At 43.3% G+C, this 25,263-nt stretch overlaps 1 protein-coding gene across 1 annotated transcript in view; it reads right to left on the bottom strand.

Annotated features, from left to right (window-relative positions):
- LOC143280823 (uncharacterized) overlaps window positions 1-25,263 on the bottom strand; it is a 112,988-nt gene that overhangs the window by 8,733 nt on the left and 78,992 nt on the right. Inside the window, exons 2-12 of the mRNA XM_076585523.1 lie at window positions 19,583-19,734; window positions 16,583-16,718; window positions 12,824-13,039; window positions 11,348-11,578; window positions 9,070-9,309; window positions 5,922-6,362; window positions 4,694-4,921; window positions 4,236-4,439; window positions 2,858-3,134; window positions 2,111-2,304; window positions 1,052-1,387 (exon numbers count right to left, since the gene is read on the bottom strand). Of these exons, the coding sequence (XP_076441638.1) occupies window positions 1,052-1,387; window positions 2,111-2,304; window positions 2,858-3,134; window positions 4,236-4,439; window positions 4,694-4,921; window positions 5,922-6,362; window positions 9,070-9,309; window positions 11,348-11,578; window positions 12,824-13,039; window positions 16,583-16,718; window positions 19,583-19,734 (2,655 nt within the window). The remainder of the gene's footprint in view (window positions 1-1,051; window positions 1,388-2,110; window positions 2,305-2,857; window positions 3,135-4,235; window positions 4,440-4,693; window positions 4,922-5,921; window positions 6,363-9,069; window positions 9,310-11,347; window positions 11,579-12,823; window positions 13,040-16,582; window positions 16,719-19,582; window positions 19,735-25,263) is intronic.

The raw sequence follows: 25,263 nt of genomic DNA, 5'->3' as shown, positions 1-25,263 counted from the left end.
TACATTTATACAGCGCTTTCAAATCTCTCAAAGCGCTCGGGACACAAGAACATACATACAGCCACAGACACACAGAAACGCACGCACACGCCGGCACGCACAAACACGTAAGTATGTGGTGTGTGTGTGTGTGTGTGTGTGTGTGTGTGTGTGTGTGTGTGTGTGTGTGTGTGCGCGCGCGCGCGCGCGTGTGTGTGTGTGGTGTATGTAAAAGTGGGAAACAAATGCCATCTTATTCTGTCCATTGCACAAGAATGTGTGCTCGTCTTAATTGCTTGTTAGCATTTGATTACAACATGTCTTGTATGATTTATGTCGATGTAGTTTATGTCCAGTGTATGAATAGTGATTATCTTGTCTCTGCTCAAACATGTTTTTTTGTGAGAGTATGCGCGTGCGTGTGCTCATGCAATAGTTGTGGCACGCCATGTTATTTGGTTGAATATTCTATCTGTATAGTATGGGATCCTTTATCGTGTGTATCACAGGTGGTTTTTTTTTTTTTTTTAAGATAGTAAATATCACTTTGACTTTGACGCTAATTTCCTGGTTTAGTACCCTAAATTCTGGGACCCGTTTGAAGGATTATTTTTTATTGTGTTTGGTGATGTAGATGTAGAAATGACATGTAATTCACCTCTCTAAATCAAGGGTTGGCTTAAAAACGACGTCGAACGACCCATATCATGAACACGAACCGACACTTGTCCACTAAGGCTGCCATGTTTTTTTGTTTACCTTTGTTTTGCTTAGTTTTGGGACGGAGGGGGTCAAAACGGGAAGAGCGGCTCTCTGATTGTCGGAGACTGAGTGAACGTGTCATTGAAGACGATTTGGGGAACCTGGCAAGATGGCTGTACACTAGTGCAGCGACTGATCCGTGTCAAAATTAAATACAATAATTCTCAAATTCGTATCGAAAATACGTGTAAAATGGGTAACTACGTCTACTAATGGCAAGGTCAGTTCAAACGTGTACGGGAATTGCCGTTAATGAAATATGTCCCTGAATTTAGGACAGTAAAATAGGAATTCACCAAGTTTGACGTACCTTCCTGGCTAGCAGTGCTGAATGGAACTGTAGCCAGAGTCAGCACATCAAATAAAGAAGTGCTGGATACGGTCAAAGCCACGAGTCGAGCTGTGTACTGCTGTGACATCAACAGGTTCCCTATGGTGTGGTTTGTCGTCATAGGGTCCAACGTCACCGTACGACTCCACCCCGAGGATGACGTCACTTCGAGCTGGATGACGACAGCAGTGACGTCAGGACGCGAACGGAGAGGAGGCCAGGTGAAGGCAGCGGAGTGGAGGGAGGTGGCAGTCACGGTCATTGTCACGTTCTGGTGCCACGGCAGACTGGACGGAGGGTGCAGGTATTCTGGCACTGTGGGACACAGACCATCGGCGACAGTCCAGGCGGATTATATACCAGGCCTACATACTGTATTATATGATTGATACTGATATAGCCATCCTCGGTGAGTGGCCAACTTCATTCGCTTCCCGTGTCATTCAGTCAGACTTCAGATAAGCGCGCGCGCGCACACACACAAACACAGATCTGATTTCAAAGACCAGCGCCCACACCACCACTCAAGCTCTAGTGGAGCGGGTGAACATTCTAACAAATGGGGTGTTCAACCCTGCACGCTCAGATTCTTTCGCTTCCAAGGCGGATGCGTTACAAGGCGAAATGAAAACAAAAATGAATGGATGGAAAGATGAATTAGAACGATGGGATGGATAAATCAATCAAACTACCGTGAGCAGAAAGCTAAAAGGAAAAAACAGCTTATGTCAGTTTTTGAGATACATGTCCATAATAAGAGAGAGCTTCCTGCCACACCATGGAGGATTTATCATTCACTGTATCAGTATTGTGTCACGCATCATCCACTGAGCACATGTGCTGTGAAGAGATATTAATCAGGGGATTAACTATCAAGAGTTCCTTTGTGTGTATATACATACATACATACACACACACACACACATATATATATATATATACACCCACACATACACACGTATGTGTGTAAGCGTGTGTGTGTGTGGGGGGGGGAGGGTGTGTGTGTGTGTGTGTGTGTGTGTGTACACGTTCACTTACCACATATATTTCTCTGGTACACAAAGGCGTCAGGACAGAGATGACTGATGGCCAGGACGCGGAAGGTTCCAGAGGAGGTCACGTTGACCCCACTGTCAAGTGGCAGCGGGAAGCGACTGGCAGAGAACAGCGATGCCAAAGCGGTCTGTGTGTGATTGAGGGAGGTCCCTACCTTCTGCACACTGTTGGAGGCACTGGAGGGGGGAGGGGGGGGGGAGAAAGTGAATAAAGAATGGTCTTTTTTTCAAAAGTAACATCTGCTATGCTATACTATGCTATACTATGCTTGCTATGCTAAACTATGCTATGCTATGCTGTGCTATGCTGTGTGTGTGTGTGTGTGTGTGTGTGTGTGTGTGTGTGTGTGTGTGGTCGCGGACGCCGAGTGTGCATATTCATGGGCTGTGTTCATGTTTTCTTTTTGGAGAGAAGCATAGTGGAGAGGGATACAAAAGGACAAAATATGAAAAGGTACATATACAGTGATAATAACAACAATAATAGTAATAATGATAGTAATATTAACAAAATAATTTTTGTAGCGCTTTCAGACATCTAAAAAATTGTGAGAAAAAAACAGCACATCACACACACACACACACACACACACACACACACACACACACATATATATATATATATATATATATATATATATACACGCGCACGCACGCACTTCTATCCTGCGGCCCAACCCCCCAATGCCCGAACATTAGCCAACCAACCCAACCGAACACTAGAACATACGTGATGTTGGCTGCAATGAAGGCGACCACTTTGATCCTCGCCGTTTGGCGACGTTTTCTGTCGCCGCCCGCATGTGGCGGACACATGACCATCACGTGGTTGAGCCAGCAGCTGACGAAGAATGGCGACTCCCTGTCAGCACAAGGCAGGTGACTTTGGATTCCAGCATCAAAGGCCTTGCCAACTGACGTCTGCAACACTGTGTCATTCTTTCTGCTGCAGTCGCCGTGGAAACCAGTCTGGATGATGAGCGACATTCCGACTGGAGATTTCGTTTCTGGAAAGAACGGGGCTTTTGTGTTGTTTGACAGCATTTTTTATATTGGTTTATGGATAGACACCGACCAAAACAAATCAACACAGACACACACACACACAGTGCGCTCCATTGTGGCGAAGCTCTCTCTCTGGGGAGAGCAGCCCGACTTTCATACAGAGCAATATGATTAAAAGTAAAACAACAAAATACAATACCAAACAATACATTAACCAACTGCGGGTGAAATAAACGCGTCTTGTCTTGTTTTCTAATTGTCTTGTCCAGTTTTTTATTTTTTCACCCTTCACTGAAAATGACGTTACATTCTATTTCCGCCGCCAGTTTTATGATATGTGGCTGTTTACTGTTTACTGAAAGATGTATCGCTTCTTTAACTTACTGCTTTATCAATTTATTAAAATTAACCATCAAAGTTTTTTCCCCTTGCCGTGACGAAGGATATACTGAAATTACACAGTCGTCACGAGTTCCATTGTACAAACACCACACAATTTCAATAGATTAGGCTAACATCACACAAAACACTTTACAGTCGCATTGCACTACAATGAACACTTGCAAGGTGAAAGTTTTTATTCCACAACACAAAAATGAGAAAGGAAGAGCCAAACAAAGAGCAAAGCATTAAAGTTTCAAAGCACACCATTTTCTGCTTTCAAAAACACATTGAAGTGAGTGTCACTGTAACACATATCTTGGTCATAATGTTAAATATCCCGGACAGCCTTTTACAGTCATCAAGGCAGTGAATTCATATCCACTGTGTCTAGGGCTCAGCAAAGGTAGGCGGGGCCCAGTCCTTTCCTTCCGCCGTTTCATCCTTCCCCCATCGGAGTCGGGCAGCCGTTCACACCTGGGTGGAGTGAAGAAAATCGGAGTAAGGTGCCTTTCCCAAGGACACAACACCATGCCGAAACGGGGCCTCGAATTCTGATCATTGGTTCAGTAGTCCAACCCTTAACCGACTCTGCAACAGCGCCTCCAACAAATGTTGGCAACATAAGCAAAACGGTGCTGTTATCAACAAGCTATCTTTATCATCACATTAGTTATTTGTCAGCAACATTATTCACCAAAACACACCCAAGCCATTCTCACCTTGGGGGCACATCCACACAGGGCAGCAAGAACTGGTCACGTTGATAAGAGTGCACTCAGAACGCGGGGCCGTGGACACTGGAGGACACAGCTGGGTGCAGGTGACCTCCCCTTTAGTGCACTGGCACCGACGCCCACCACACCCCCCTTCGTACACCGGCTCTCCGTTTCTCAGAAAAGTACCTTTGTAGACGCAGCCATCGTCTGGAATGCAGAGAAATGATTTTCTGGTTTGTTTTAGAATGACTGAAGCCAGAGATATAAGATAACGGGTACAAATACTAAAAGAGCGTCATCATTAACAACAACAACAGATGCAGCAGTATCTGCAGTAGAAGAGCAGGACACACACACACACACACACACACACACACACACACACACACACACACACAGCCTCCACACAACACAGAAGAAAACAGCCAAGGAGACACTAGCACCACCACCCATCAAATCACCTTCAGGGAAGCACCGCCACGCCTTGCAACAAGACTCCCCATCCGACGGCACCAGCTGGGGTCGTGGACAGCTCGCAGAGGGCACCATCACCAGCTGCTCCTCTTCCTCGGGACACGCCCGCCGGCAGATGACGTCACCGCTGACGCACCGGCACACCTCTTGGCAGTTGTCCGTGATGACGTCACCGTTCTGGTAGGACACGTCACCGACCAGGCAGGACGCGTCCGCTGCCACAGAAAGCGTGCAAGGACGGTATTAGAGGCCAGTTAAAGATATAATGGTTATGGCAGTCTGAGGCCAGTTAAAGATATAATGGTTATGGCAGTCTGAGGCCAGTTAAAGATATAATGGTTATGGCAGCCTGAGGCCAGTTAAAGATATAATGGTTATGACAGTCTGTTGCAACATCACGGTCGGGCGCCTGTGGCTATGCAAAATTATTGATGTAGCTGTGATCTTAGTTCACTCAGCCTATCCAACCGAAGAATTTTCTGCGTTAGTTTTGCTGAGGAAGCTGATATGAAACCACTGAAATTATTATAATTTATTAATATCATACAAGTAAGTCCAGACTTTTGATTCTGATTTCCGAAACTTTCTTTCATGTGTATCCAGATTGAGAGAGCCGATACCAAGGAATGTCGGTACGTTGACATGTCACTAACTTCACAGTCTCCTCGCCCTCCACAGACAAGATGCCAATCCTTCATGACTGACGTGTGATTCCTGCTGGTCAGCATCAACATCTGGAGATGTTAAAATGTGCAAACATTTTTGGATTGACTGTCATTGTGATTAGCAGGTGTGTCCCACGTCCTCCTGTATTTTAAACGGAAATTTGGTGTCGACAGACAAAGTGTTTCAAGATGAAACGAATTTGTTAAAGTTTAACCCCCCCCCCCTCAACCTCCCCCCCCCCCCACACACTCAACAATTCTGCAGTCTCACACACACCCAGGTCTAATCCTCAAGTAACAACCGTACACAACAGGTATACACACGCACAGACAGACAGACAGACACACACACACACACACACACACACACACACACACACACACACACACGTACGCACACACATACACACACACACGCACACACACACACACGCACACACACACACACACGTACGCACACACACACACACACACACACAAGACAGAGTATCACTCGGCCATAACGAAACGAAAGCACGCTCTCAACACAACACAGAACACACAGACACACCTCCCCCGCCACCTCCCATGGTCCGGGCCACGAAGAAACCGATCAGTGAGGGGGAGGGGGAGGTGTTGGATGGGTGGTGGTGGTGGAGGGAAGAGGACCCCGTGCCCCCAATGTCCCTCTTGACCAGGGGCTCCACCCGCACATAGTAGGTGGTGTTAGGTCGAAGGTCATCCAAAGTGATGAACACCCGGTCATCCACCCGTATCGCCGCATCCGCGTACATCAAGTCCAACGGCGACGTCACGTTGTCGTCATCGTTCATGACGGTGGGGGTGTAGGTCCTGCTGGTCCACGAGTCGGCGCCACCTTCGCCGTCTGACGTCATCACCTCGTAGCGGTCTTGCGTCACAGGCTGTGGGTCGTGGTCGACGTCAAAGCTGATGGTGAGGCTGCCCGGCCCGAAAGACAGGGCCATCATTCTGCTGAGCAGTACCTGGGGGTCTGGGTCAACAGCAAGGAACAGAGTGAAGGTCAGAACTGTTTTACAACTTAGTGTACTGTTTTCTGTTCTCTGGGATGAAACTGACAACAGAGACCTCTGCCTACAGGCAGACGAACGACACACACACACACACACACACACACACACACACACACACCGTACTGTTAGAAATGCACGCGACTGCGTCACAACGCCAACAGCAACAACAGGGGCAAAACAACAACACAACTGGCCACAAACTGGAGGATGCACAACACGGTGACAACGACAACAACAATAACGACACAACGACAACACCAATAACGGCACAACGACAACAACAATAACGACACAACGACAACAACAATAACGACACAACGACAACAACAATAACGACACAACGACAACAACAATAACGGCACAACGACAACAACAATAACGGCACAACGACAACAACAATAACGGACACAACGACAACAACAATAACGCCACAACTATAACAACAATAACAACACAACGACAACAACAATAACGACACAACGACAACAGCAATAACGACACAACCACAACAATAACCAACATATAACGACACAACAACAACAACAATAACGACACAACGACAACAGCAATAACGACACAACAACAACAACAATAACGACACAACTACAACAATAACAACAATAACGACACAACGACAACAACAATAACGACACAACGACAACAGCAATAACGACAACATCAATAACGACACAACAACAACAACAATAACGACACAACTATAACAACAATAACGACACAACAATAACGACAACATCAATAACGACACAACAACAACAACAATAACGACACAACGACAACAGCAATAACGACAACAACAATAACGACACAACGACAACAACAATAACGACACAACGACAACAACAATAACGACAACAACAATAACGACACAACAATAACAACAATAACGACACAACTATAACAACAATAACGACACAACTATAACAACAATAACGACACAACGACAACAACAATAACGACACAACTATAACAACAATAACGACACAACTATAACAACAATAACGACACAACGACAACAACAATAACGACACAACTATAACAACAATAACGACACAACGACAACAACAATAACGACACAACGACAACAACAATAACGACACAACTATAACAACAATAACGACACAACTATAACAACAATAACGACACAACGACAACAACAATAACGACACAACGACAACAACAATAACGACACAACTATAACAACAATAACGACACAACTATAACAACAATAACGACACAACGACAACAACAATAACGACACAACTATAACAACAATAACGACACAACGACAACAACAATAACGACACAACTATAACAACAATAACGACACAACGACAACAACAATAACGACACAACTATAACAACAATAACGACACAACTATAACAACAATAACGACACAACGACAACAACAATAACGACACAACGACAACAACAATAACGACACAACGACAACAACAATAACGACACAACTATAACAACAATAACGACAACATCAATAACGACACAACGACAACAACAATAACGACACAACTATAACAACAATAACGACACAACTACAACAACAATAACGACAACAACAATAACGACACAACGACAACAACAATTACGACACAACGACAACAACAATAACGACACAACGACAACAACAATTACGACACAACGACAGTCAAATTCTACTTTGCGTAGTTTCAAAGTAAGTGTTTTTAAGTGCTTTTAAATCTGCAGATCAAAAATCGCGTCTTCAGATGACAATTGAAATAAAGAATATTGTGCATATTTCATTATATATTTTATAATTAATTTATGATAATTTGTAACTATACATGTTTTACAAAATATTTGATATATTTTGTCGATCAGTCATCCATGTAACTATCATCTCGGTGTCTCCTCACTGTGGGATTTTTTTCAAAGGAGCGGGCTGATCATTTTGCCAGAAAGGCAGCGCGCTATTGTGAAGGCTCATTTCTCAAATACCAATGGATCTACAAGAATGTTTTAACTGTATGGAAAAAAAAGTTTCCCGTGATCGACAGAAAAATATGCTGAAAAATTCAGACAGCCAATATCAGCATCACTGTATAAAGGCATTCACAGCGAACAACCGCAACGTTTTCCTGAATTATTATTATGTCTCCAAGTCAAGACCAATTATAGTTTCAGTTTCGTTTTTTAAAGAGGTTAACGCAGTGACAAATCCATATACGCTACACCACATCGGAGGCAGATGCCCCATCAACAGCATTACCTAACGCGCTTAGTCAGGCCTTCAGTGCATGCGTGTACATTTGTGTACCTATCAGAGTGGATTTCTTATACAGTATTTTGCAAGAGGACAACGCTCTCGTTGCCATGGGTTCTTGTGTGTGTGTGTGTGTGTGTGTGTGTGTGTGTGTGTGTGTGTGTGTGTGTGTGTGTGTGTGTGTGTGTGTGTGACTGAGTGACTGAAGCTTGACTAAATAACTCAGGAAACGAATGATGAGCGCCTAAAGGCAGCTGTCATTCGGCTCTGCTCAGGCAGGCAGCGTGTTCTGCAAGTGACTCCGTGCCTGTAAAGCTGCTCAGAGCTTGGTGTCTGCCCGAGGACAGCTGTGTAAGTGTCCCCATCAGTCAGCCAACCAAGCAGCAAACAAGGGGAGGCCACTGACCTGTGTTGTTGTGGCTGCAGAACACGATGTCACAGCAGCCCTGGCGACGCACGTGCGGGAATGGGCAGAAGATATTGGGCAGGGGCAGCTCCGGCACGGGGCAGGCCGAGGAGGAGCAGTTGAGGAGGTTGCCGGGGGAACAGACACACAGGCTGCAGTCCCAGGTGAAGGTGGACCCCACGTGGTGCGTGGTGCCGTTGTGCTGACAGCCCTCGTCCTCCTCGCTGGGCACCACGGAGTCTGCACGTGCACCACTTGCCCCGGTCAGCCCACCATTTCTCAGCAACCCCACAGTTTCTCCCACTTTGAGGCAAATCATGGGACTGCAAGAAAGTGTGGTTGTTCCCCTCCCACGTTTTTTCTCAATTGTGAAATGGTGGTAGGGGGCCCCACGCTTTCTCACAACGTGCCAAGAAGCGTGGGAAGTCGCCCTCATTTCCATCACAAACAATTCCTTTGTCATCGGGGTTGGTTCCTTGTCTTTTACCAACACAAATCTCAGAGAAAACTGAGAGAGAAAGGGAAGAGAGAAGAGGGGGGCGACGATCACGACAATGATGGTGACGTCAGTGAAGACGGTGAAGGTGATGGCACAGTACTGGTTTAAAGACAATGAATGCATGTGTGTGTGTGTGTGTGTGTGTGTGTGTGTGTGTGTGTGTCCGTGTTCGTGTATGCACACGCTTGTTGGTGTATGGTGTGCTTGATCTATGTATGTTTATGCTTGCATAACCTTTTATTGTGAACGAAAAAAGAACTCCGTGCTTGGCATAGGCGTAAACGCCAGTCGGCATTCTTCTTCTTATCATCATCATCATCATCATCATAAGTTTTCTTGTGATTGTTGTTGTCCTTCTTATCATCATCGTCTTCATCAGTTTTCTTCTTCTTGTTGTTCTTCTTCTTATCATCATCATCATCATTATCAGTATTCTTGTTGTTGTTCTTCTTATTATTATTATCATCGTCAGTTTTCTTGTTGTTGTTGTTGTTGTTCTTATCATTATCATTATAATTATCATCAGCAGCAGCAGCCACAGCATCAGCATCATCATCATCATCATCATCATTAGCATTATCATCATCATCATCATCATCATCATCATTAGCATTAGCATTATTATCATCATCATCATCATTAGCATTAGCATTATCATCATCATCATCATTAGCATTAGCATTAGCATTATTATTGTCATTATTATCAAGACGGACAACAGACTGAGCGCTTGAAAATCACGTAGAGCAATCTACTTTGTTAGTAACATGAATACACTTTGATAGTAACATGAACACACTTTGATAGTAACATGAACACACTTTGATAGTTACATGAACACACTTTGATAGTTACATGAACACACTTTGATAGTTACATGAACACACTTTGATAGTTACATGAATATACTTGCTGACAGAAAAAGAAAGAAAGGAAGGAAGGAAGGAAGAAAGACGACAGAATGGAGCGGCACAGTGGCGACGCTCTCTGTTGGGACAGCAGCCCGATTTTCACACAGCCATAACTGTTGTGACAAAACGTATATACACTACAATATACTACAATTTATGTGGTGTGTTGGCCGAGTGGTAACGCGTCCGCTTAGACAGCAAGAGAATCTGAGCGCACTGGTTCGAATCCGACAGTCGCCAGTATTTTCTCCCCCTCCACAAGACCTTGAGTTGTGGTCCGGACGCTAGTCATTTGGATGAGACGATAAACCGAGGTCCTGTGTGTAGCATGCACGTAGCAAACGTAAAAGAACCCACGGCACCAAAAGGGTTGTCCCTGGCAAAATTCTGTAGAAAAATCCACTTCGATAGGAAAACAAATAAAATTGCAGGCAGAAAAAAATGTTGGGGCTCTCAGTGTAGCAACGCGCTCTCTCCGGGGAGAGCAGCCCGACCCGAATTTCACACACAGAAATCTGTTGTGACAAAAAGAAATACAAGACAATGCCTTGCAATACAATGTAAAACACTGCAATATAATACGACATAAGACACAACAATGCAACACAGTACAACACTACACAACACTACATAATACAGTACAGCTTAACACAATACGATACACCACGAGCTTGCACAACGCAACGCAACGCAACGCAAGGCAACGCAACACAACACAAAGCAAAGAAACGCAACACAACGCAACGCAATGTGGCGAAATGAAAGACAGTACAATATCTGAACAGAGGTGGTGATAAGCACACTGCTCTAAAACTTTTTTTTTTTTTTTTTAATAATCTTTTATATATTTTCTGATTTATGTTTTTACCTGTGGAATGACAGACGACGAGGGGGCAGCAGCCGTGGGGGTCCGTGCCGTTCCTGGGGTTGGTGCAGCCCTCTGGAACCACCACCTGCTCCTCGCTGCACAGCGAATGGCAGATGACGTCACCCGCCGCGCACACACACAGCAGGCAATCCGCGGGGTCCGTCCAGCTGTAGCCGAAAGTGTAGTTCAGCCCTTTGTACTCGCAGCTTCCCCACGGGGCCCGTGTGCCTTCTGTTCAAGGACAAAGATGACGGCGAGGAGAAAAACGAAAAAAAAGGTACAGAGGTTTGTTTTTCTCATCATCATCTTCATCTTCATCACGGCGAGGACGACGACGACAACGATTCGTTTGGTTCTTCATCTGGTTTAAAAGTATTTTGTTTGAACATGCTACACTACACATATAATGAATCTTATTAGGTGATGAAAAGATTTTTGATTATTGAGTCATGTCGTCGTAATGCACACACACACAGACACACACACACACACACACGCAACAAAAACAAAAAACAAAACGCTAAATATGTGACAGTCTCTGCAAGTGAAAAAGAAGACTGTAGCACTGATTATTTCCTCGATATTCTCTCTTCATCATCTCTCCTTTTTGCCCGTCTGTGTGTTGTGTTGTGTTGTGTTGTGTTGTGCTGTGTTGTGTTGTGCTGTGCTGTGTTGTGCTGTGTTGTGTTGTGTTGTGCTGTGTTGTGTTGTGCTGTGTTGTGTTGTGCTGTGTGTTGTGCTGTGCTGTGTTGTGCTGTGTTGTGTTGTGCTGTGTTGTGTTGTGCTGTGTTGTGTTGTGCTGTGTTGTGTTGTGTTGTGCTGTGTTGTGCTGTGTTGTGTTGTGCTGTGTTGTGTTGTGTTGTGCTGTGTTGTGTTGTGTTGTTTTGTGTTGTGTTGTGTTGTGCTGTGTTGTGCTGTGTTGTGCTGTGTTGTGCTGTGCTGTGTTGTGCTGTGTTGTGTTGTGCTGTGTTGTGTTGTGCTGTGCTGTGCTGTGCTGTGCTGTGTTGTGCTGTGTTGTGCTGTGTTGTGTTGTGCTGTGTTGTGTTGTGCTGTGTTGTGCTGTGTTGTGCTGTGCTGTGTTGTGTTGTGTTGTGCTGTGTTGTGCTGTGGTCTCCTTTATCCCCTCTTCCATGACTGGCCCCAAAGACCCGTCGTATGACAGTCAGTCACATGAGACAATGGACCCATGTCCCGCATGCAGCATGCACTTAGCGCACGTAAAAAACCAACTGCAACAGAAGGGTTGTACGTGGCAAAATTCTGTCAAAAAATCGACTTTGATGAAAACAACAACAAAAAACAACAAATACACGAGCAGGCAAAAAAAAAAAAAAAAAAGAAAAAAAAAAGTGTGGCGCTTTACTGTGGCGACGCATTCTCCCCGGGGAGAGCAGCCCGGATTTTAAACAGAAAAATACGATGTGACAAAAAGTAAGACAGTAACTCCAATACAATACAACAGAGTCTTTAACTGACCTCTTTCAGGAGGAGGGCAGACGACGGTAGCGGAACAGCTGCACTCCTCTTCGAACTCCAAGAAGCAGCCCTCGGGTGCATCCGGCAGCGTCTCTGGCGGGCAGGAGGGCGCGCAGTCCATGTGTCCTTGACTGGTGCATGTGCACCGGTCCTCACAGTTGTCCTCCACATGTCCCACTGGGTAGGTCATGCCTTGATGGGTGCAGTGGGTCGCCGCTGGGACACGTGTATTCTACTTGTTAATTGGCTTCAAAGGAAGCACGTCCCTTGGCCTGCACTGTGATCGGGTCGCCACCCTCAATGGCCCTGTGAGAGGCTGATCTCTCCACCTGTCTCACCCACCTACCATTCCCCTTTCCATTATTCCGCCCCTCTCCCTCTCACACACACACACACACACACACACAGAGCAAAGGCCAAATGGCAATTGGCGAATCGAAATCAGCAGTATAGTGATCTACAAATCGGCAAGAGGCGAATCGGGATGACACAGTGTAAGCAAATTTCCAGGACAGAACAACGCAGCAATAAACGCTAAAACTGTGAGCACTACAAAGAAGCAGAAACTTATGAAGCGTACTTTTGAAACAGAAAACCAATGTGCACAGAATTGGCTGCAAAAAGAAAACATAACCAATAGACCTACCAATGGAATTAGAAGGGGTACACACACACACACACACACACACACACACACACACACACACAAACGAAGTAGACATCCAAAGCATAATTTTGAAAAACATCCGCCAGTAGAAATAAATACCAATGATTTTGTTTTCCGTGTCTGCATTGTTCAAACTGCGATGTAGCTATGTAGATCTCAGATCACATTTTCGTCATCGCAAAGAAAATGACCACTAGATTCTGATCAGGAATATGAGAGCAGACTGGAGAAAACTGCATTTTTACGGACGTCATTGCAGGCTCTACAAAGGAACAGAAAACGGTGTTCGTTGTTTCGTTTCCACATGACAGACAGCTGTAGCATCCCATCCCGACTTCATCAAGGTTCCACGGCTTGCGAGTCCAACCAGAGGTTCTCTCTGTGTCGTTTCATCGCTAGGAATGATAAACTCTTTTCTGCTTGGAAAACGTGTTTGAAATAACGGACCCATGTGTAGGATATTTATGATTATCCAATGGTTCTGAATGTCGATCTTGCCCACTGCATGTAAAAAGCCTGTCTTTGACTTAAAGCCAGAAAACTGAATTGACAGGAAGCCGGTGTTCGCGGGTTGGATTCCCACATTTTCCCTCCTCCATTAGACATTGAGTGGCGTCTGGTTGCTAGTATTTCGGATTAGATGACAAAGCGTGTGCAGCATGCATTTAACGCAAGTAATAGAACCCACGGCAACAAAATGATTGTCCCTAAAAAAAAAGTCTTCAGAAAAATCCACTTTCACAGTAAAAACAAATACACTTACAGACAGAAAACAACAAACGAACAAACAAAGAAACCAAACCAAACAAAAACCCTATAAAATAAACCCGAAAAATAACAACAAACACACAACAGAAAGCCCAACAACAATACGAACAAAACGGGTGGGGTGGCACTGCGACGAGGCTCTCTCCCCGAAGACAGCAGCCCGAACTTCACACAGAATCAAGCTTTGACATAAAGTAACTCACTACAATTCTTCCACAGCCATATTTTCGTTAAAAAGATGAAGACCTTTTTTTTCACACCCGGTCAATGTAGGAATATTCATGCTGCATGGAAAGCATTCTACGAGCGTGTCTGTCATGTCTTGATACGGACAGCCTGATAAGCTTCCACCGGCGCCTGGTGCATTAAAGCTAAAGCCCTTATGTAAAGAAAATATCGGACGGTTTCTCCCTCCGCTGCTTTAATGGAGGTAGGCGAGGGGAACACTCATAAACCCTGGTTTTTATGGCAGGTGACTGCACGAGTTCTGTGCACGCAATCTCCCTCTCGGCTCCACACTTCAGCTGGCAAATGTCAAGACCCGATCTGTGTGCGTGCGCGCGCGCGCGCGCATGGTTGTGCATGTATGTGTGTGTGTGTGTGTGTGTGTGTGTGTGTGTGTGTGTGTGTGTGTGTGTGTGTGTGTGTGTGTGTGTGTGTGTGTGTGTGTGTGTGTGTGTGTGTGTGTGTGTGCCGTGTTACCAGACCCTCCTGGGAAACTTCAGACAACTCAGACAAGACGTTCTCCGTTGTCTGGCACATAATCCCCTCTGCTTCCTTGGGCAATATTTGAAATAAATAAATAAGCGTAACGATATGAAAATTACTTTCTGCACTAATGTGCGATGGTTTTACACGCATGGGATATCTGCAGCCCTCTGTCGTCTACCGAGCTCTGTATAATCCCTATACGTCCATGGTATAACAAAGGGAACTTTCCTGACGAGATACTTCCTGCCCGCGGAGAAGATGGACACGCAGACGGATAAAATAGATGTATCTGAGCCACACAGAATGTGTCACACAAAAGCACAATCATCATCGTTATACACACTGTTTATACGGAAAACATGTTTATGCAGTTTGTCCAGCTGCCTTTATAAACAAACTGACCAGTTCACATCAAACGCTCCTTTGCACTCTAAAGATACTATGAAGAATTATTCGTCACTTCAAGAAATTTCCGAATGTTTGAACCAAAGTCCAGTTTGAATCTGACAGATAGATTTTTACTTATTTATCTGTAATCAGTATGCTTTTTATTGTTGTAAACATAAGTTATTAAAGACAGTTAAAATGTATTCTATAAGAATAAGTTCATTCTCATTTAGCTCCATCTGCAGTCCCTCTTATTCTACTCTACAAGAATAAGCTATAATATATTCTCAGTTAGCTCCATCTGCCAACCCCTTTTTTTCTTCCTGTCTTATCTATCCTCTCCTCTTCTCCCCACTTTTGTGTTAACTCACTCAGTACGGCCAGTCCTCTCTTCTCCTCTACACAGACCCCTTGGATGTCCAGTGGGTGTCTGAATGACCCAACCTTTAGCTTCCGTCGTAAGAATTGTGGTATTCTTTGTCAACATTCACCTCTTCAGTATAAGAGCCTTCCTCTTGCAATATTTTGATGGTGGTAATTGGGGTGAAACGCTGTTAACGTCGTCTCTTTCGCCGTTCGTATGGAGAGAGTTAATTCTGCCTATAAATAACAGCCACACACACACACACACACACACACACACACACACACACACACACACACACACACAGCGTGTGATACCCACTTAATTCAACACCCAAATCATGAAAAACAAAAGACACAGCAAAACAGACTATCTGTCGAAACACGCAACAGCGTGACTTGGACATTTAACTCACTCAGTACGGTCAGTCCTCTCTTCTCCTCTACACAGACCCCTCGGATGTCCAGTGGGTGTCTGAATGACCCAGCCTCTAGCTTCCGTCGTCAGAATTGTGGTATTCTTTGTCAACATTCACGTCTTCAGTATAAGAGCCTTCCGCTTGCAGTGTTTTGATGATGCTAATTGGGGTGAAACGCTGTTAACGTCGTCTCTTTCGCCGTTCGTATGGAAAGAGTTAACCTCTTACTTTACAAAGCTTTTATGTTCTGGCTCCAAAAAAAATCACTAGACAAAGTTGAAGTTCACCCCTGTGGTTATTTTATTTCAGGCCAGTCTACACAGACCCCCGGGTGAGCAGATCTGACCGCCGGGATAAAAAACAACAAACAAAACATGGGGTGTATGTATGGTTAGGCTGCTACACCGGACCACTACCAAGGACGAACAACGGGTAGCAACTCACGTTGGGTGACCACCATCACGACCTCGGACATGTTCCCGAGGACTGTGGCCCGGGCATCCAGCCACAAGGCCAGCCTCATGAAGTACAGGGTGTCCGGGCTCAACCTGGTCACTGTGTAGTGCGGCTGTGTGCCGATCTGAAACCCATCCGTCAGTGTTCACGTGGAGACATCGTTTTAGGTAGCACTGTCCTTATAATGAGAATGCATGCATCCTGATTCATTTTAAACACTATTTTATTGGAAAAAGGTCGCACTTGTCGGGAATTGAATGCTTCGTGCCTCATCTCAAATGATTTTATTCATCAAAACACTACTTAACCCGAAATATAGAAACGAGCCTTCTTCAATGGCGAGTCTCAGTGCATGTGGTGCGTGTGTGGAGATAGGTGGGGGTAGCGCGAATGTAGATGTATATGAGAAGGAAATATGAAAGAAAGAGAGAGAGAGAGAGAGAGAGAGAGAGAGAGAGAGAGAGAGAATAACTGTTCTTTGATATATACATTTGAACTGTTTCAAGGTGATTGATATTTTAGATACTGTTTATTGGTCTGCGATATGTAAAATGTACAAGTGATATGTCCATGCAATCTAAGTTGAGCTATTTGAATATTCAGACAAGTATACATATATGTCTCTTCAGATTTTTAAAAAAATACTGTTAAGTGTTCTTTATACATAAGGTATTCATAGATGTGTCAATGCAATATAATTTTATGTGATCTCTTGATTATTCAAGCACGTACATGTCTTTTAAATGCTTATTTTATGTTTGTACTGTGACCATGATCCATATATGAATTTCTCTTTGTAAATAATAAAATTGACTTGAATAGAAACATAATGAATTTGACAGGACAGTCGTTTATGAAGTCCTGTCAGTGCTGCTAATTGACCTCAACTTAGTGCGTCTCTCTGAGTCGACGTGTTTTACAAATTCTTCTTGTGAATTCGTCTTGTTTGCGTTTGGGATAAATGTCCGTTCGCTTCTGACCTGTAAGCCGCGGACACCTGCTGACTGTGCTGCATGTTACTCGTGCATAGTTTTCTTTTCTTCTTCCAAATGTACCCGTACACCCATCAGCTGGCATGGCCATTGTACATGATGATGAGCACAATGCCAACTGTGTTTCATATTTTGCATCAGTAATATGGAACATGTAATAGTTTCTCACCGTTCAGGAATAGTGATATCAGTCATGCGTTCACGTACACGCGCACGCATACATCTATAAACCGACACAAACACACGCGAACGTGACTCACACGCAGACATACACCTTAGCTAAGAATCAACTGGACAGTTCCTCAAAATTCTGAAAAATATTTTAAAAAATTTTGACGGGTAAAAACTTCGGGAAATCGGGAGTGAAACCTTGACCAAATCATACCAATCCAGTTTTTTTTTAAACAAAGGACTGTTCAAAAAGCTTCATGGCGTTTTTGTCCCTACACTGCTGATACCACTACAAGCACATGACCACTTCTTCACACGAATGCCTACAGATATTCGAGCGTGTGCACTTCAAAGACACGGTTACTGGGAAAGAAGACAACTTGTAAGGTCAGAATTTATTATCAGGAATGATGGGGTTTAGGGCTGACTTTAACATTTATTTCTCAGCTTCATTTCAAACTGGAGATATATCGAACACTGTGATCTCTCTGGAACGGGGTCGTAGGGTATGGGGTAGGTGGGGGTTCAGCTGGATTAACGAATAATTTATTTTTTGAGACACGAAAAGACGAATTAATGTAAAAAAAACAACAACAACAAAACAAAAACAAAAACCACATGGTTTAGGTGAAAACGTAGTACGTGAAGAGATATCAATTCCAATGAACAAACATCAAAGTGGCAAAAACACAAACTACACAGACATGAAGCATCGGATGGTGTGCTGTACAGAGGAATACACAACTGCCGGCCCTACCAGAAATCACAGTAAATAGATTTCATAATCATTCTCCTACCAGAAATCACAGTAAATAGATTTCATAATCATTCTCCTACCAGAAATCACAGTAAATAGATTTCATAATCATTCTCCTACCAGAAATCACAGTAAATAGATTTCATAATCATTCTCCTACCAGAAATCACAATAAAAAGATTTCATAACCATTCTCCTACCAGAAATCACAATAAATAGATTTCATAATCATTCTCCTACCAGAAATCACAATAAAAAGATTTCATAATCATTCTGAGGAAAGTTATCGATTTTTGTGAGACAAGGTTTGCAACTAAAATTTTTGTATAATAAACAATGGATGGAATTTTCAGAACATTTAGACGTTTGCGAAAAAAACAAACAAACAAAAAACATTCAGATATTCACTTCGGTATTCGCCAAATGAGAACATTACATTTTACAAAATATACTTGATAAAACCCAAATGAGATCGATACTCATCTCCCAGTTCTTCTGGGTTACACTTTCAACATAATACACTTAACTAAACCCAAAAGAGAATGATACTCATTTCCAGTTTCTTCAGAATTTTCAACACAATCGGTAATTTTCTATTTCAGTATCCTGAATTCTGGACCCATTTAAACGAAACGTTTCGTGCGTTTACAATGCAGGAAATTGAGAAATGACGTTAGCGTGTAAACCATTCCGATCAAGAGGCTTTAAAACGACGCGAAATGACCCGTATCATGAAACAAGAACCGGTGTTTTTCGACTCAAGCCGCCTTGTTTTCTGTTTACCTTTGCATGGTTTGTGGGGCAAAGAACAGAGAAAGCGACCCTCTGTTTGGCACAAACTGAAACTGCAGACAATGTTTGGGACCTGACAAGATGGTTACACATTAGTGTAACGAACGACTGAATCCGTATCAGAATTAAGTACAATCATCCTCAAACCGAGTGGAACACTGAACATGGGTTACATCTACTAATGGTAATATTGCATCAGCTATGCACGAAAAACGCCATTTAAATAGCTTCTATAATGAAATATGCTGATATGGGAAATTACGAACATATACTTACATCCCAAAGTGTCCAGGAATCCGTGTCATCAGAGAAGGAACCCTTGCGGAAGAGCAGCACGTACTCAAAGTAATAGTTGGGTGGTTTGTAGTCATCCCATGCCAAGGACACAGAGTTGGTTCCAGTGTCTGTGACGTGAAGGTTGTACAGCCCTGCAACAAGTCATCCGAAAAATCATGTCCTTTGAAAATAGACTGATGCTTCGTATCGATCCCACTTTTTGTGTGGTGTCTTTGGTGCCCCGGAATTCAGGACACATTGTTTTCCATATATCGCTGATGATGTATGATGATGGGGGAATGAAGATGTTGCACTGGGATTAAGGATTGGGACAACGTGACAAAGCTTTACTCTCACGATATATCCCGGCGTTAACCAGTCAGTTCAGTTCATTTTCTAGAGGACGCGTCAGTGCGTTCGGACAAACCCATTTACGCTACACTACATCTGCAGCGTAAACCAACGCGATTAGCAATCAGACAGACATACAGACACCTGCAATGTGGATCTGGAATCATAATTGTTCTGAAAGAACTGGACTTGTCTGATGTGATCATCGCGTATATTACACCCGAAAATGGGTTTGGCTATAATTGTTATATGACTATTATATATATATATTACCACTTACCGAAGCCCAGAAGTCGTGTTGAATTCAGGGAAAGTTTCAAAGTTTAGTAGATCTGTATATTGATTGCAAAACAATACAGTGCTGACTGATGTGGTTTGTACTTCCAGTTGTACAAACACTCGTTTCTACTTGTGAGCAAAAATAAAATTTGGATGGTTATGTGTGTGCTGGTAACTCCTAACCCCATTCAGCCCTGGCGTTTTGTTGTGGAGCTGCAGGAATCAGGTGGGGGCCATAAAGGTTGTGTCTCTTGTTTGTGGCTGGATTGTGTGTGTCATTGTGTTCGGAATTCATTACTACAAGAGCATCCAATAGGGTACTTGTGCTCTGTTACTGTGCATTGTCTTGGTGTTGTCTTGTGTTGTATCATTTTATGTTACAAGTATACCCTACTTGAGTATATTTGTGTTTGTAATTGATTTCAGCGCATTCAGTTATGCTTACACCCAATATATGGAGTTGTCCCATGGGTTCCGAACATTTGCACACTAAAGAATTGGGCTTTGGAGATCTCTACCAGAAAATATTAGACACCACTATTACATCTTTCAAATATAAACTTAAATCGTAAATTATCTGTTAAAAGGTATTCTTATATTTCTATTTCTATATGCTCGCCACCTTCCTAAGACCGTCTTTGTGCATGTCTGTGAGTCGATGTGTGTGTGTGTGTGTGTGTGTGTGTGTGTGTGTGTGTGTGTGTGTGTGTGTGTGTGTGTGTGTGTGTGTGTGTGTGTGTGTGTGTGTGTGTGTGTGTGTGTGTGTGTGTGTGTGTGTGTGTGTGTGGAGAGGGGTGAAATGGGACAGCTGAGCTGTGAGTGATCTTACATTGTTTACTTAACGATAATTTTCTAGCGAGTTTGTGTGTATCTTAATTTTTGTTTTAAAATCATATTCCTATGTCTTATTCATAATCTTATTCAATGCGCCTAGAGCCGTTCGGTAAACGCTATATAAATGCACATTTTTATCATCATCATCATCATTCTGAAAACAAAAGCACACAAAGTGGAATCAGTGTTGATTGGTGGAGGCACTGTCAGCGCCAGCTGGCGGCCAAACGGAGGAATGTCATGCAAACTATGCCAACAACAAGCGGCCCCAATCAATCAATCACATAAAAGAATAACACAAGAGGCCCCCCACACCTCCCTCCCTTACCGTCCACTCAACAGCTGCTACAAATGAGGAAGCGCCAGGTTTGGGGGACACTGTGTGTCCTGGACCTCACCTCGCCACGTCATCTCTCACGTATTCTGTTGGTAAGCTATGGAATGTAATCCGCGACTTTCTCAAAACAAACAACCCCCCAGCCCCCCACCCCCACCCACCCCCCAAAAAAGTACCCCAGTATCATTCTCGAAGAGGCGCACCAAAATATCTAATAGAAAAGTATTAGTTAAACTATGAAATGGAATCCCCAACTATCTTATGAATAAATATACCGAGTATCATTCAAAATGCGTGCCATGTAAAAAAAAAAAAGTTCGTTCTTTCATATACGAATGAGTTTTTAATTCCTTGTCTGTTTGCTTTCCAATGAGTGTGTGTGCGCGCGCGCGTGTGTGTTTTCCTTTTATGTCTGATGTTTTGCGTTGAAATTTCAGGAAGGTTTAGTTTTCAAATGTTTGTATGTATGTATGCATGTATGTATATTTTGACTCGTATATTTTGACGTATCTACTTGTTTATTTTCTATATTCATATTTTGTGAGGGCATGATGTAAAGACACTTTCAGCTTATCAATTTGACCCACAGTAAAACGTTTGTCATCGTCATAGAATTTTTGCCTTTGACATCGTTGAGCATGTAGGCTTTCATTGCAAGTACAGTGCTGACGTTGTTTCCATATGTGTAAACATACGACTCATTAATCAACCCTTTATACTACATAGCATTCCTTGACCAGGACACTATATTCTCCACCTGCCTCTTCCACGGCAAACACGATGTCTTCTTTAACAGCTTAAACCTTACAGCGTCCCACTGCCTGTCAGGGCCATCGGGGCAGTGATTTCTCATTCGTGTGTTTGAATTGTACTGCACCATAATATATTGTATAGAATTGCACAAACACACAGACAGATAAATGGATAGATTATATATACATAACAGATAGGTAGATAGACAGACAGATGGATAGACACCCCCACACCTGCCCCCACCCCACCTCCCGTATAAATAAATAAATAAATAAATATATATATATATATATATATCTGTAGCCGAGCACTCAGCTCAGGCTTCAAAATACTGCTTCACGCACGAGCTGTATATCAGACGTCTTTTTCACATCTAGCTGCCAGTCTCCAACAGCTCGTGCAGAATGTGTGACGCCATTCCCGGTTTGAATGCAAAGCCCATTCTATACCTATTCTCTAAACATTCATAAAATCAAGTCTCTGTATCGTTCACTGTAATATTATATTTGTTGTGCTTACACACACACTTAAATCAGTTATTACCGTACTTGATTTCAGCTTAATCATTTGTCAGTGTAAAGATTTCAACTGATGCTAAGCTTACGTCATTTTGTCCTCCTTGCCACACAACCACTCCACAACTAAGTGTCACGGTAAGCCATTGGGTGAACTGGAATCTGTGTTCCTGATGCAGCGTATTTAATTAATATCTCTTTTATCAGATCAGTAAACTGCAAGTATTATATACTGGCAGAATCTTCGGAATTCCATCTTTAAATCTATTCCATTTATGTTTACCTATGTTAAATTGATTTAACAGTTTGTAATTTTCCGCGATGAGCTCACTAAAACTGACCCTTTTCAGGTGACTTAAATTAAGATTATAAATTCATCTTAATTAATCAACACTTCATTTTATACTCATTAGAAAGTATGTGTTGGGCTGTTTCTTTTACGACCTATCCGAAGTAGATCTGTTCAGGAATCATTTAGAAATCTATCACTGAACACCTTGAAACAAACACAATTCTGATCAGATTTAGTCTGACTGGGAACAATTTGCTTCACGGACAATGCTAGCGTCAGTGCAGTTCACTTAATTTGCATAAATTGATGGAGTGGGTTATCACCAGTCATTTTCCACCTGGCTGAGCCTGCTTACAGCCAGAGCCTGCTATCTTTCTCTCTTGCTGTTTTGCAAGCAGTGTGTGTTGTGTGTGTGTTCCCACAAAGGTTGGTGTCATCGCCATATCTCTGTAAGTACGGTGTGTAAAATGTGCTGATGATCTGTAAACTGTATTCTTTGACACAGTACTTGTGTTCATATGAGTATGTTGATATTGCTTTGTTCAGTTATTGCTTTGACATGTAGTCACAGTTCGACTATGATTGATCCAGAGAATCGCCATGTCATCATGTGCTGTAGCAGTATTCCATTTAATTCTTTTTAACGTCACAGTCAACGACGTCTCTGGACTGGGATAGTTTGTTCCAGAATGTTCTAGTGAATGAGGCATCCCTTCTCATTTGCTGTCACTGATGAAGGTTAGGTTACTTGTCCTGCTTCAGCGGAGGAGATTAAATGTTGAGCACAAGCTTAGTTATGTTGATAGTTGGCTTTGGTACAACGGATTACTTGTGAAGTTCATTCACGAACTTAATGGTTAAGCCATGACAGTTCTTCCAATCTCTGTGTTGTGCACTGACTTGCTATCTGGTCACTCAGTTTGCCAGTATCATGTGAAAGCCACTGACTCTATTATCTTGTTTATGATTCATGCATTGTTTTACATGCTGATATCAGTTATGCTGCAACAGTGTTTCACTGATTCTCAGTACTCTAAGATGTGTATAGTATTCTGTTGTGTTGATTACAAGATAGTGTTGTAGTGATATCAGCTATTGGTTATTTTTTAAAAACCAACTGGTATGTATCACAGTCTGTTAATTGTAATTTAGTTATCATGCTCTCTCCTATACGGCTTACTCCAGTGTAGTGCTTCATGATAAACTGATTCATTTGAGTCACTTTGACACAGTATATGCTTTACCTAATCTATACTGTCAGTGTACTTTCACTAAATCAGCGTAGCTTCAATCACTGTAACTGCACTATTTAAATGTATTAGAAATGCATTTGATGTCAGTGTTTGGTCTTCACACATATGCATTATCTTATCTTCTGTTCTTGCTTATCCCAAACCAAGTGGTCATCTTTCTCTGTAATATGTATACATGTGCTTTACTATTCACTTGTGCTGACATGTTGTGCTTTGATGACATTTTTTTTTGTTTTTTGTTTGCTGCCCCATCATCTGCACCATTTCAGTGGCATTACTCCCACGCCGCTCATTTAGATTCCCCCATACACGGCCACACCCGGGATCGTCCGTCACAGTTCCAGCGTCGGCAGTCCGCAGGGAACCATCGATGTTAGGTCGCCAGGAGGCCACACATCAACGGAGACCCTGCACTGCTGCTTTAGTCACTTCGGTGGTGTTCAGTGGTGCCTGTTCTGATTCAACGTACTTAGGACACCACCTACTAAGCCCCCTACGAACGACAATAATGGCTTAGTCATGGAGCCAGACTGAGTGAGCGTTCCCCCCAGAGTGGTGACCGCCACCACGTCCCTCAAACAACAGCCCCCCATGAATCTGCCGGCACTGAAGACATTGACAGGACTCCCCCCAAGCACAGAAGTGGAGGGGTATCGAAACTGAGGTCACCATGAGAGCAGGGCATGAAAGGCCACAGACTCTGAGACTGTTTTGTTTATATTGATGATGATGAAGGAGGAGGAGGATGACGATGACGATGACGATGTTGCTATGGAGGTCCATTTTGGTTTGAGACTGCGTGACAAGGCTGTACTCTATGCTTCCTGTCATAATGATATCCCGGCGTTAACCAGGCCCGAGAGATACAGACACTTGCAGTGTTGGTCAGGTGATTAGAGCAACATACCCAAAAACGCATCCTTGAAGTGGATGACACTCAACTGTGTGGTCCCAGTCTCCCCATTTAAGCCCACAGCACACTCAACTCTGGGTAGGAGCCGGCCACGGGCCGAAAAACCCACCTCCGCTGGGATTCGAACCCGCGTCCTTCCAGCCGTCAGTCCGCG

Source organism: Babylonia areolata, chromosome 4, assembly GCF_041734735.1.
Source record: "Babylonia areolata isolate BAREFJ2019XMU chromosome 4, ASM4173473v1, whole genome shotgun sequence".
NCBI lineage: Eukaryota > Metazoa > Mollusca > Gastropoda > Neogastropoda > Buccinidae > Babylonia > Babylonia areolata.
Note: the sequence above shows the minus strand (reverse complement) of the source record. Positions and strands in the feature narration are given on the sequence as shown.